The 14178-nt window shown below is 40.9% G+C and overlaps 1 protein-coding gene across 2 annotated transcripts in view; it reads left to right on the top strand.

Annotated features, from left to right (window-relative positions):
- LOC117248036 (serine/threonine-protein kinase MARK1-like) overlaps positions 1–14178 on the top strand; it is a 41757-nt gene that overhangs the window by 9569 nt on the left and 18010 nt on the right. For both annotated transcript variants that reach the window (XM_033612755.2, XM_033612754.2), the window contains exon 3: positions 549–602. In XM_033612755.2, coding sequence (XP_033468646.1) covers positions 549–602 — 54 coding nt within the window. The remainder of the gene's footprint in view (positions 1–548; positions 603–14178) is intronic.

Below are 14178 nucleotides of genomic sequence, written 5' to 3'. Positions count from 1 at the left end.
TCCCAGAAAGTGAGGGGAGCAGGTCTGTTTCAGTGTGCACTTTGGGGTGATTATTGAGATGGATGGTTCAGACTGCTGCCTAGCAAGATCTGCCGAGCCAACAGTAGATCACCGACCTGCAGAGTCGTATATGCCAACTCCAGCCTGGCTGCCACACAGGGACAGTTGGACAGACTGTCTGCGGATACATTTACATATACTGAAAGGCTCCTGTGTGCAGTGGGTCTTATTTTATATTCACCATCATCAACAAATGCATCTGTTTTTTTATCCCTGCCAATCCAAGCTTCATCTCTGCACAAATTACTAAACAGAAGAGCTTTAAGGTGTGTTCAGATTAAACCGATTTCAGCGGTGACATGTTTTGACAAAGCCTCCTCACAGCGGAATAGTGAAATAATGAGGATACTAGTTCACTGCAACACAAGCTTTCATTGTACAACCAAAACACAAATACAAAACTAGAATTAGTTTTGACATCTTGTTTATCTTTTATCTCTACATCCCCCCCCTTTCTTCCTCTGTCTTCCTGTCTTTTCTCTCTCTAGGTGGCGGTGAAGATTATAGACAAAACTCAGCTGAATCCCACCAGTCTACAGAAGGTGAGTGTGTGTTTTTATGGCCACATGGTAACATTAATGTCTTGGTTACAGCGCTCATGGCTTTTCCATTAGTCATTTCTGAGTTGTAACCGCTCTGCTTTTTTGCTCTTTGAACTCAGGATGTGCTGTTTTACATAATGTAATCAGATGTAGTCAGGATAGACCACAAGGCTTGTTTAATCCACCCCCCTCCCTCTTTTGACTTTCTGCTGGTATGTGGTTAGGAGCAGCTAAAAATACCCCTGCCTGCCTGTTTGTTTGTCACTTACCTCTGTCTAGCAGTCATAACCAATTACAAGGAAGGGTTTGGGACCGTTTCCTGATTACTAAGTCCAAATCCAGCTCTTTCTGCTGATTAAACACACTCTCACACACACATTCATACAACCCTCATGGTAGATTACACCCTGTGGAAGAAACACAGGCTCTGCTACAGTAAGCATCACCTACTGTGAGTCTCACAATAATGCAGGTGTCCAGGATTTCTTTTCGGTGGTCATCATGGCGTTATTGTAACAAAAGGTCATCGTGCCTTTGAGGTGGTGGACTCTTCCTATAGATACAGTTGGTGTCTAGTTATAGCAAGAGGGCATGTTGAGGGCAGAGTCAGCAAGGGGGAAACAGTCCTTTCCCCCAGACTGTAAATGTAAATGCTTACATAAGAGACACTATTACATTTACTTTAAATATGATTAATTAAACTTACCATAATATTCATATCCCACAGCCATTAACGCTATGATGTGATACTTTTAGTGAATTCCAAGCACGATTTGAGAAAGTATAGCAGCGCTAACGTAATGTGGCCTATGTTTTGACAGTGTGCAAGAGGTTTTGGAATTTTTGGAAAAGGGCCCCCTAATGGTCACCCATATTGGCAACTTATGGATACTCTCTGGATACTGTTAGTTAGGATGGTCAGCTAGCCACCTGTAACTGTCATATATATGTTAGGTGTATCTGTCAACACCATGAAATGTGTGTACCCTTCTGGTCACCAGAAACAAATAAAAAAAGAAAGAGGAGGAGGAAAAACAACATAGGGAGTGTTGGGGACTCTGATGAGCTTCTTTGGGTCTAGGATCGCCACTGACGATGTGTTGTAACATTATCACACAACCTCAAGAACTACAGGTCCTTGGAGGCTCACAACTTTTCTACCAGTGGCAAAACAATCAAACACTATTTGGATACAGCGTTAAATTCTTTTTGTTCAACCAGAAACAGCCTGGAAATGACCATCGCCAATTCCACCAGACTCCCTTTAAATAAACAGTAATTCTAGTGCGTACAGAGCCAGCATAATTTCTCATCTAACTGGGAGAATTAGGAGTTTATTTAACCAAACCAGAGTTGGGGAATGTTAAAACAGTGGAAAGTTGAACCAAGATGGTTTATGTAAGTTTTCTTTTGTTTCTCTCTACTTTGAATGGAGTGTGTTTTACGATGATAAAATTACTGTTTATTTAATGGGAGTCTGGTGGGTTTGGGAATAATGAATTTGGGGCTGTTTCTGGTTAAACAAAAATGATCTTACTCTCTAATAAAAAGGTCTATCTCTGTAGGGATCCTTTCTATAATCTTGTTAGACACTTATAATAACAATCTGAGGCTGCCAGTGGCAGAAACACACTTAGTGGATGTAAATTGGCGGTGCGAACATGCTGTAAGTGTTTGCATTGTAGCCTGGCCCTGCTGGCAGCAGCACTGTTGCTTAATACAGGACCAGTATAAAAAAAAATGTTGTTACCATTAGTAGTTAGACAAAAAACATAAGAGAGTTCAGGTTGGAAAATACCCTCTAACTATTTTACGTGCAGCAAGCCACACAGCAATTCCTCATTATGCCAGCAAAGGCTTTGTTTTCCCTCTCAGCCCTAAAATAATGTGACATTTCTGGACGTTCCCATAAAAATTAACTGTATTAATATTTTTGTATGTTTTAAAGGTCTGTTGTTACTTATCTTTTGTTTGTTATCTGCACTTTTTATGGGCTTATTTGTAACAGTTTCATTCCAGTAAAGCTATTTTTGTGACCTTGCCCTGTGAATGGTGTTGTATTAAATAAACTCTACTTACTTACTTATTTACGTACTTGTGTTTCTCACCATAGCTACTCTTTTAATTTTGGTGTTTTGCAAAGGAATGCACAAATTGCTAAGCAACCACTGCGGTGACTCATTAGACTGTAATAAAGGACCATTATAACCACCACACCTACATAAATGGCAGCTGATGCCTTGATGGACCTCTTGTGCTCTATTGCTCTGCAAGCCACTGGGGTGAGAAAATATTGCTGCAGCGAGCAGTCTTAATGACAAAATAATAACAACAATTAGCTTCCCAAAATGTCTGCCATCCCACACTGGTATGAGTGGAGTGAACTTAATGAGTGTTATTGGAGGAAATGAAGTCTGTGCTTCTCAAACAGAGTGTAATTGTGAGAAGGCTAATGTGAGACAAATGACATATTTAGTTCTTGCCTTCAATCCTACTTGTAGCTCTGTAAAACAAAACTATCGGGGCATTTCTGGCCTGATTCTGCACCCGACATTGTTTTCTACGAGCAAATCTGTAACTGTCTTGGATCTTAATGGGATCCGGCTGCAATTCTTTAGCCAATCAGTGCAAAGACGCCGAGAGAATTTCAAGCTCGGAGTTCTGTACTCATCTAATCTGACTGAGATAAATTTCATTGTGTGAGCTCTTTTGTTAAACAGCCTATTGTGTGGTTTCTAATCTGCACATGCACAGTGGAGTAATGAACATTTAGAGGCATTGTGTGTGTGTGTGTGTGTGTGTGTGTGTGTGTGTGGCATTAAGATTCTGCACATGAAATGACTTCACCGACTTGGGTCTCGTCTAGGTCATGAGTGGTTACACACAGTTGGGTCGGGTTGTCCGCTGCCTGGTGATGGGCAGGGCAGATGTATCATGTGAGATTGTAGACCAATCAAGATCTCTCTGATCAATTATTCAGTAAGCCTTTCAGATGTCAGCTGCAGTAGACCTGAGAGTGTCAATATGGAGAAGTCTTATGGCTTTTCATGGGGGATGAGCTATTATTGATGTAACAGCATGGATGCACAGTGATGTTTTTATCTGTGTGTACACATGAATTCATGTGTCAAATTCAGTGTGTGTTTGTGTGTCTGTACCTGAGTGCATACACATGTTTATGTCCATATGGTGCTTCTATGTATAGTTTAATGTCCTCGGCTCTGTGCTATATATTGCCATAGAGTAGAGTCCCATCTGCAGTGCAGAAGCTGGTCTTATAATGCAGCAGTCGTCTCCTGGATTGAATCGATTGTCTCATTGACTCAGAGCATCCTGTGCTATCCTTTTGAAAGCTCTACTATGGATGCATTAAAGGGAACATCCGCGTTAATGCAGTTTTGCTTGGTTACTTTTGTGATATTGGATTGGATGAATAATACCTGGGAAAAGTGAAGTCAGTTACTGGTTTCTCATCCCTTGCGTTTGCTGCTGGCTGGCTAGATATTTGCAGTTAATGGCAGTGAGTTTCAGATTGGAATGCTAGAATTAAAAACTAAAAAAGGAGGACAAGAATTTAAAACCACTGCCCAAATTATAGGAGCTGTATATGACATTCAGAGCAGTAATATATATCAGCAAACAACTATTTGCTATGTAAAAATATAGTGAAGTAATGACATCCTGCGCAGAGAATGAAGTCACGCTTGTGTCAAAATGTGAGCTTCTCTGTTTTTTGTTGTGGTAGACGGTCCGGCCACATACGCATGTTAGTGCATGTGAGTCCATGTGTGTATCCCACTGGCTTGCTAATCACCACAGCTCTAAACTTCTGATAACTCTGTCCCAACTTACACCATTGTTGCAGAAGTGTAACGCCCACCTGTTAGCTCTGTCGACACTGTTGATAGTGTTGCTCCCGTGTTAGCATTGTTAGCTGCTAGCCATCTCTGCCACATCCATTGTTGAGGGCCATGTGCAGCAATATATTCTCATAGAACAGTTTGAATGATATCCTACGAAAATGCAGGTACAACAGTTTGTATGATATCCTACGATTAGCGCTCCCAGGAATAGCATCCTTAAGATAGGGTGATGTAATTAATGTAAAGTTACGGAGGTTAGGTTTAGGCAATTAAAATTACTGTGGTTACTTGTAGGCAAAGAAATATGGTGAGGACGTACTTTAAGATGACTCAAGAGTCTCACAGTTACAAACACACATCGGGAAAGTCCTGAGGGAAAGTCAGAGTTTTTGTGACCCATCCACCACGCCAGCCTGCCTCTTTCTAAGGCCGCTCGGGACTCCTCCCTTGCTTACTTACTTCAGTGCATCGGCCTCATGATCACAGTCTTTCAAAATATGTGGGATATGTACAAATTTTGGTGCATTGCTTTTTGTAGGAAAATGTACAAACAGTTTATGACAACAGCCTAGTGTGCAGACAACATGAATCAGACTCTGAATGTCATATAGAGCTCCTTAACAAACGGATTTAGGAATCTACAGAAGCATTGTGGATAATTTTACCCTCCAATAAACGTCAAAACATTAAAATCGTTAAAAAAAATCTTTAAATATAATAAATATCCTCCTTTTTAATTGGAACATCCTACTTGGCACTGTTTTCAAATTTATTGTCCAGTGATGTTAACATCTCTCACTGACGTCAGAGCTTTTGCTTTGGCTTCTTGTTTTGTTCATGTTGAGAAGTCTAGACTGAATTTCACTACGTTCCCTGAGGGTGTCATGGGCTGCTCTGCTTGTTCTGTTCCCATTGTGACCTCACCCTGGGAAAGTGGTGAGAAGATTTAATAATGAACAGATGTAAAATACATCCATCACAAATTCTGTCTCAGGAGGGATATTTCCCTCTTTCACATCCATGACACAGTAGTCACAGTAGCAAAGTTATTATAGTTATTCAATTGTTTTATTTTTACTTTGTTTTTAATTTTTCTTTTCAATACAGTTTAGTTTCTAGTTTTATATATTTTATTATAATTAGTTTTGTAAGTACCTAAAATTATTTTAGTTAGTTTTTATTTTCTATTTTTTTCAGTTCACTAAAATGTTTTTTTTTTCACATCTAGTTTATAATTTTAGTTAACTATAATAACATTGCATAGTAGTTCTACAACACAGTTTCTTGGACAATAAATTGATCATACCACAGTCTTTATTTTCGTGGTTAAAACGCCATTCTGTGTAGCTGAGCAGGCTATTTCTCGAGATGGATATAAACAGCAGACGATCATAATTATTGGTTCCGTGACTCAGGCTTTTTACATGCATGAGGAGCAGAGGTTGAAGGATCCTCTGGTGCATCTGAAAACCTGGTGTCTGAGCTGACCTTGTGTCCTTCTCTTGCTCTGCATTTCATACTGAGTTTAAACCTGGGGAAGAATTGAACCATGCATACAGTTCAGTGTCAGCTACACTTCTGTTTTTTATTTGCGATCCTGTTTGTTTGTCGGTGTGGGTGAGCAAGGTTTCAGAGGTCTGATCTGGCCACATCACTCCTCCACTCACTGTTAGCGGCGACTCTTTCATGTCAGCCCGTCAAAATGCCACTGATCTCTCTCTTTTTATGGTCTCAGAGGAGCCAGGCTGTGGGCACACCATCTGGCACTGTAGGCACAGCCAGCGCTCTGGCAGATCCTATACACACAGACACAGACACACACAAGCCTGCATGACACATGCAGACATACGCAGGAGATCCTTTGGTTTATGCAGAAAGCTCGTGCTGGCGGAACCTCTGTTTTTCTGTGTTTCAGTCACATTTTGCGACATTTCAAACACATGCATGCATTCCTCCACCTGTGTGCAGCCATTAATTCACTCATACAGACATGCAAACATCCTCTAACTTATCTCAGAGTAGGATTTAGAGCTGGGTCCACCTTTCAGAGACTAAGAGATAAAGTCCTTCTTAAAATCTCTGTTTTTATTCTCTTGATCTTATCTTTGTCAGTCTGGTGTTTCTCTTCGATTATTTGGTTTGAAAAGAAGCTAACAGAGCCCAGAGTGAGTCATGAGGCCAGAATGAAGCTCTGGTTTGTTCCTTTATGGCCCAGTGGCGCTCTCTGCCTTGGTGTGACTTTGTGGTGGTTTCAGTGTAACAGGAAATGAGGTCAGATGAGCTTCCAAAGCACCTCCTTGGATCCGCCACAGGAAATGCATCACATGTCATCTGTGGCCGGGGATGTTGACGTTGTCAGGGTTTTGAGGCATTTTAGCCCTAAAATAGGCCTCACCGTTAATCCCCTCTCTTACTGAGCAAACACTGCTCTCATCCCACCATGCCATCACTCTCTGTCTCTTTCTAATCTGTAAATAAGAGTTTTCATCGCTTCAACAATGACAACATCTATGAAATATTAAAGGTTATATAATCGACCAGTCCAACATGATAGATGTGCTGTTCCAGACAAAATTAAAGCCTGTGCTGTTAAAATGCAATACACATTTGGAAAAGGTAGAGCCGTTTGGTTTGTGACGCAAAACAAGCCACAGAGAGTGAAGAGAGTAAATGAGGCAACACAAACACTGGCAGCTTCTCTGAAAATTAAAATCTCTGTTTTTCGACGTGGCTCAGAGCCACAGCGCTCACCCTCTGTCTCACTATCTCATACCTGAGTGTGACGGTGTGATGTTTTCTGGGTTTTAAGGCGGTCAGAACAACATACTCTGACTCTGTTTGTGTATTTTTTCTCTGCCAGTTGCAAAGAGCCCACTGTGGGGTCAAGCTCTCTTAATGGCTGTTGTTTATGTCTGTCTTTCGCCTGCCACTCTGCATTAGCCAATGAAATGCTGTGGAGCCCATGGGCTACAGGAGCTTTGGTCTTGTTCAGATGAGTGGAATGTGATTGGACAGACAGCACTGTTGTCCGAGGTGAATCATGACACAAATCAAATGTTGAGGCTGCTAAGATATACATAAATTTACATGTTCATTGATGTATGTTTTGTTTTCAGCGCAGTCATGGCTTTGATTGAGAGAATCAAAATGGACTTCTTGGTAAAAGTAAAGTTTTGGATAATGACAATGAGTTGGGACATCTTTGCAGGAGCAGAGGGAGATAGAGACAGCGGGGTTATTTTCAGCAGGAGTTGAGGGCAGGACAGGACAGTTTGTCCGAATGTCAGTGACACTTTTGATCCCTATGTGTGTTTGTCTATCTGTCCCTGACTGTCTCCCTTTGACAAACAGCAAGCAGTGGTTATTTACTGATACGCGGTTTCGAAGTACTGTCTGTGCATAAGAAAACATGCACGTACACACACTCATTAGAGGGATGAGGGCTTGCAGGCTTCTCGTCCTATCAATAATCTCCATGTTGAATGAGCAGCTGTGCTGCTGTGACTGAAATAGTCCAGCCAGTTCCTGTAAGTGTTCCCAGTCTGATATCTGCTGTTCTGCTCCTTCTGCATGGGGACGCTGCTGTAATTAAGGCTAGTTTGGGAGTCTGGGTGCCCCTGGGTGGCTGGAAGTAGGTCACTGGCACAGACTACTGAGATTCAGGCGCATTAGAAACGGTGTGTTTTCATGTTTGTGATACACATTTTGCTTTTGCTGCTATTCTTGTAATCATTTTCATCAATCACTGCTTCGATTCATCATCTGAATCGACCATTTTGATTCATTTTGGTTTGAAAGTAAATCATTTCGCCTAAAAGGAAGTTGGCTCAAATATTCAGTTTTCGCTCACCTTAAAGAACCACCTTAAAAATTGCTTTATGCCACACTGTGGCTCCCCTGTGTGCCTGTAGATATTATTGATATTAATACCAGGCTGGATCAAATATCCCAAACTCATTATCTTCTGTCAGCCTCCATGGTGGCTACATCCCTATTGAGCTTTTATTGACGGGGCTGTTTGTTGTTGTCGTTTTCCACCGCTCTTCTCAGATTTGTTCTAATTTTTGTTTCCAAGTGGCTGCACGCGTGCTTCCCATGTGAAGGGCTTTAGGGCAGTGACGCAAACAGGAGAGAGAGAGAGAGACAGAGAGACAGAGGGGAAGAGGCAGAGAGAGGAAGAGATGAGAGATGGAGATACAACAGTGACTCTTCAGTCCATCGCTCATTCAGAATAATAAAGAAGTCCTGTCTTGACGGATTCGTCATATGTGAAAGCACGTGAGGGTATGGATGCATATCTGAGGCTGTGACTTTTGTGTTGATTCTCGTGTACTACGGGACATTTTCTGGTTATTGTGTCACTGTGTTTCCACTCTAATTGATGTTGTTACCATGGGGGAACCTCTCAGGCCAACGTAGCAGCTGATGAATATGGAACAGGGTTTGCCACACAGGAGAAGCTCGCTATTCTGAGCCGCTCAGGAATTGAAGACTTATGTTGACAAAAACACGGTGCCATAACAGATTCTATCTATGAAATCTGCATGCAGGCACATTCCCTTGAAATGTCAAATATAAAAAACAGATTATTTTATTAATCCTAAATGGGAATTGCAGCAGACAAAGAGGGCTGTACTGAATAGTAAAAAGATTCCTTTACAATGACATTATAATTCTAGATTGACATCCAAATGCTGCAGAGCCTTTTTTTCTTCATGTTTCTACATTGCATTTAAACCTGATATCTGTACAATTGCAGATGAAGATTAAGCTATACTAATTTTATGAGTAGTAGTAGTAGTAGTAGTTTGAGGGGTGGCTGATTGTTTCCAACTTGTGATCCAAACTTTGCCAGATACTCCAGAGTATTGTAAAGTTCAAAAGTCAAAATTTATTGAAAAAAAAAACATATTATGTAATAATTTCCAAAATTCTCAACATTTTTTTTTGCTAATAAAAAATTCTCCTTCAATATATATTTGTTGCCATTTAGGCTTTGAAAAAAACATTTTCACTGCAATCGAAAGACTGTTTGCTCTCCCTCTTGCCACACACAAAGGGAGGCACGCACCTGAATTTTAATAGGGTGGTATAGAGTGCCCAAGAGTGAGTCTTAAAACCTCAAAATGAGGTTGCATTTTACCACTCACGCTTCCCTCGTCTCAGAGTCAGTGAGTTTTCTGAATGTGTTTTTAGTTAGATGTCTGAAATAAGGCCTTTGTTTAACACAAGCTTAAGAGACTTTCATGTTTTGTTCTATGGCATAAAATACATCAGTAAATGCCTTTGAACTTTGAGGCTTCTGTATGTCTTAAAAAGGTGGTTGCCAACAGGTGGCTAAATGAGACTACAGAACATCATCACACTGAGCTACGCTGAACATGACTTTATAGTCTTGTTATTGTGACATTAGGCCATGCTACAGTCTGTTTGGTAGGCTAATGTTAGCTTTTAATTTTGCCGATTGCATTTAGGCTTCAATAATCATGAAAGTAGTGTTCATTTGTAAAGATTATCTTGCTGAACAAAACATCTAAGTATCATAAACATTTGTTTACCACAGAGATTATTGTCTAGCCTGGAAATCCAGACCCAAATCTAGAAAGATTTGGGGACTGGCCGTGAGTAATGAAAATGGCCCAACTCAAGGGGCAGCACCAAGCATGCATTTGTAAATATCACTGCATGCAATTGGATAACACTATGACTAATCAGAACAATACACAGGGTGACGTATCCAGAGCTTAGCTACCAGCGGAGCTAACTGGTAGATTAGACTCTTGCTGTATCCGGTTGGCAAAACAGCAAAAACGTCCTTCTTGCAAAGGAAAGATTTGAGCGCCGTCTTCTGTTCCTCTTTTAGAGAAAAAGCCAAGTCTAGCTTGTTCATTGTAGCGGCCAAAGCCGTTTCAAACAACTGGTGTTCATCCATAGCCATCTTGCAATGTTTACTGACTGATTCCAGACTTCGTCGTTGCAGCGCTGTCGTCATCTGTTTAGCTCGCCTCTGGCCCGCTTATATCAGATAAACCGATGTGATTGGTGCAGCTCGGCTCCAACGGCATGGGTAATGAGCATCGTTATTGATTGCCAGAGTGACTCACTGAGCAAATTCAAATTGTGCTCTAGCGAGGAACTCTGGATTTCCAGGGTTATTATTGTCAGCAATAACCTAAAATCCAGTGGAAAAATCCCATGGACTTTTTGACGAGGGAACCTCTCTTTTTTAGGTTGATGATGTCATAAATATAGCGACAGACTAGGGGTGTGCGATATGGACAAAAAATAATATCTCGATATTTTGGGGGATTTTGAAGATAACGATAATTAGACGATATTCTTTTAAATATGTGTTTTTAACAGCCTGAGTTATAGCTCATTAATTGTTTCTCATGGATGATATTGATGGAAAAATGTTCTTAACATTTCTTGCTGCTTTTTTACCTGCTCTCTCTGTTTGACTCTGGTGACGGCCTTTTGTAGCGTCAATTCCGGGTCCATTTGTAACTGTTCAGATAGGCGTTTGTCCCGCAGACTCACCACAAGCCTGTCCCTCACCATCTCATCATGTAGAGCCCCGTAACCGCAGTGCACCGCCAGGCAGTGCAGCGCCGTAATCAAACTGTCGGCCGTCTCGCCTGTTTCTTGAAGCCGCTGATTAAACTTTACTCTCTCAAAGATCACATTCCTGCGATTCTCTTCTGCTTGGGTCTCCAATCCAGAAGCAGTGCAGAATCTGTCGAAGCGTTTAATCCATTTAGGCCAGTCTTCAGCCTTGAAGGTGAACTTTTCCGGTGGGGAGACTTGAAACTGTGCCATGTTGCCGCTTCGTTCAGCTAACTGTGGCTAGGCTAGGTAGCTCCGTAGACGGTCTTCCGGTACTGCGAACTTTAACCTGACAGGCTGGGACCTATCACTATAGTTGACCCATGTCTTCTGAAGCTGCTGGAGCATCCGTGAGCGGTGTTGCTATGTTGTCTCGCTAATGTTTGTTTAGCAGCAGGCTGACCTGCCGGGAAGGTGCCAGTGAGAGATCATGTGACCACCTAGGCGTACTGCGGCGTGCTGCTGCACGCAAGTTACGTAACTCTTGTTCAGTGAATGTGTGGGTTTTCAACCTTTCAACGTGTGTTTTCAGTTGTTTTTGTGAAGTCATTTGCATACTCGATAACGTAAATTTGCACATTGTTAAAACAACAATGACGATATTATCGTTAACGATATATATCGCCCACCCCTACAACAGACATTAAAAGCTTCATTTGGAAACTTCAATAGAAGCTTTAAATGTTATACATGTACATTCAGTACGGCCCTACAGACAACTCACCACACATTAGAGTCATGACACTGTCAAAGGAGTAGAAATAATTACTGTGATAGCCTACTGTACTCTCAATCTATAAATATACAATGATAGTGCCTCATAATATACTATTCATGGTTAGTGTGTGTACAGCGTATTATATATACTATTAAAATTAACCGCATGGTCTTATTGAGAGGAAGTTGTGCACAACTGACGTCTGTTTCCTCAAACTCTTACAGTATTTGGTTTGTACATAGAGGAACCTCTTCAAACATTTGGTTATATGCATTTATAATATAGTCTCATTTAAAGGATAAGGCTGGCAAATGTTTATATTTTTTACAAATCCCATGAAAAGACCCAAACTGTTGTTTAGTATTCAGGTATTTGGTTGGATGACATCAAAAAATGATAGTGAAAATCCTCTTTTGAAGAAGTTGAAATTAATGATCGGCTTGTATTTTTGAAGTTAGGCTTGTTTTAACTTGTTAGCCAGGAAAAGAAAAACAGGCTACCTATTAACTGCTTTGGACTACTGTGATGATGTGTACATGCATGCTGCCTCTTGTCCACTCCACCTTTTAGATTCTGTACACCACAAAACCTGCTCTGGTTCCCATACTCATCATCGTACACTTTATGATTGGTAGTCTGGTTGTCACTAAGTCTACGGACAAAATTTTATGTGTACTTCATGTCTCCTGATGCAGACCTCCAGCAGTCTTCAGTTTCATTACACCAGGTGGCTTTCTTACCAGGTTTCAAGGGTTTGGACTGAGCTGTGATAAAAAGCATTCTCCTACTTTGTTCCCTGGACTTTGAATAATCCGCAGAGCATACTATCTACCATCTTAATAATCTAGTCCCCTTGGAAAAAATCAAAGCCATGTTAAAAGTCCATGTAACTAAGAAATGTAGCTGCTTTATTTGAGCAGGTGTTAGACTCTTTTTGTTTATTTGATAACTGTATTTCCTGTCTATCGTGTTTCATTTCTCTTGAAACTGTAACTGCTTTGCTGTTTTGGCCGGGTCTCCCTTAGAAAAGAGATTTCCATCTCAAGAGACTCCCTGGTTTAATAAAGGTTAAAGGGACAGTTTGCCCCAAAATCAAAAGACATATTTTTCAGACAGACAGACAAACAAACAAACACAAGACTTTATAAAAACTCAACAGCAATGTCTTTCTCCAGAAATTTTGAAGCAGTTACTCAAGATAATCCACAGACTTTGTTGTAAGCAGTTTCATGTAAGAACTCATTTCTTTCTAAGGGACTACACCCGCTAGCCGTATCACCACGCAGAAGGAATCGTACATCTACTCATGGACAAGAGACCCATGCTTGTGACAGTATGAGTGCTGGGATAGCTGTAACATTAGCTAGCTCATTAGCTAGCTCAGTGTTGCTAGGTGAGCTAGCAGTAGATGCACACTTCCTTCTTTGTGGTGATGCAGTTGAGGGGTGTAGTTCAGTAGAAAGAAAATAGTTCCTACATGAAACTGCTCACAACACAGTCTGTGGATTATCTTGAGTAACCGCTTCATGAATTCTAGAAAGAGACATTGCTGTTTTTCAAATGAATGGTTTTGGCACTTTGAGAAAGCAGACATTTCTACGGCTGATATCTCCAACACTCAGCAACTTATACCAAAACACTCTAGACTGATAAATAGCACTACAGGTACAGGAGGAAGACCATGTTTTTTTTTTTATTTTGGAGTGAACTGTCCTTTGAATTAAAAAATAAATGAATAAAAACTAACAATGTGTGAATCCATCTCTCAGTAAATATTGATTGTTAGTTCTGTCAGTGGCACTTCGATTTAATGTCTCTCAGACATGTAAATCAAAATTGAAAAAGCGCCCAAACAAGCTGGGCACTGTAGATTGTAGCAAACATTGTTCAAACAAGAGTAAATAGAGCATTTGTTGTTCAGCTGCAGATTAGTACACATTTGGTGCTCTGGAGAGTGAGTACTTACAGCAGTTGGACAGTGTATGTGGGAGTCAGAAATTCAAAATAAACTACAGTGCCCATGTTCATTGTATGAAGGCAGATATCAGCCAGTGCAACAGCGTGGCTCACTGTTTCTAATTGTGTTAGGACTACAACGGAGCTCTATGGCACTGAAGAATAAGCTAAATCAGGCTTTGGCCACTCAGACAATACTTGTTAGTAGGAAAAAAAATCTTTGTTTTCGTGCTCTTGTCTTTTTCTGGGATGTTTTGACAATAAGAAAAATATAGAAGCCCTCTTTTTTAGGCCCTCTGCAGCAGCTGGCTGTACACTGTGTGTGTGTGTGTGCGGGGTCTAATGAGATGAGAGGTGTCAGAAGGAAAGAAAAAGAGAGGCAGAAGAGCAAGTAGAGACAGAGAAAAGAATTAGAGTGAGAGTGAGAGGGAGT

The sequence above is a fragment of the Epinephelus lanceolatus genome, chromosome 17 (genome assembly GCF_041903045.1).
Source record: "Epinephelus lanceolatus isolate andai-2023 chromosome 17, ASM4190304v1, whole genome shotgun sequence".
In the NCBI taxonomy this organism is placed as follows: domain Eukaryota; kingdom Metazoa; phylum Chordata; class Actinopteri; order Perciformes; family Serranidae; genus Epinephelus; species Epinephelus lanceolatus.
Note: the sequence above shows the minus strand (reverse complement) of the source record. Positions and strands in the feature narration are given on the sequence as shown.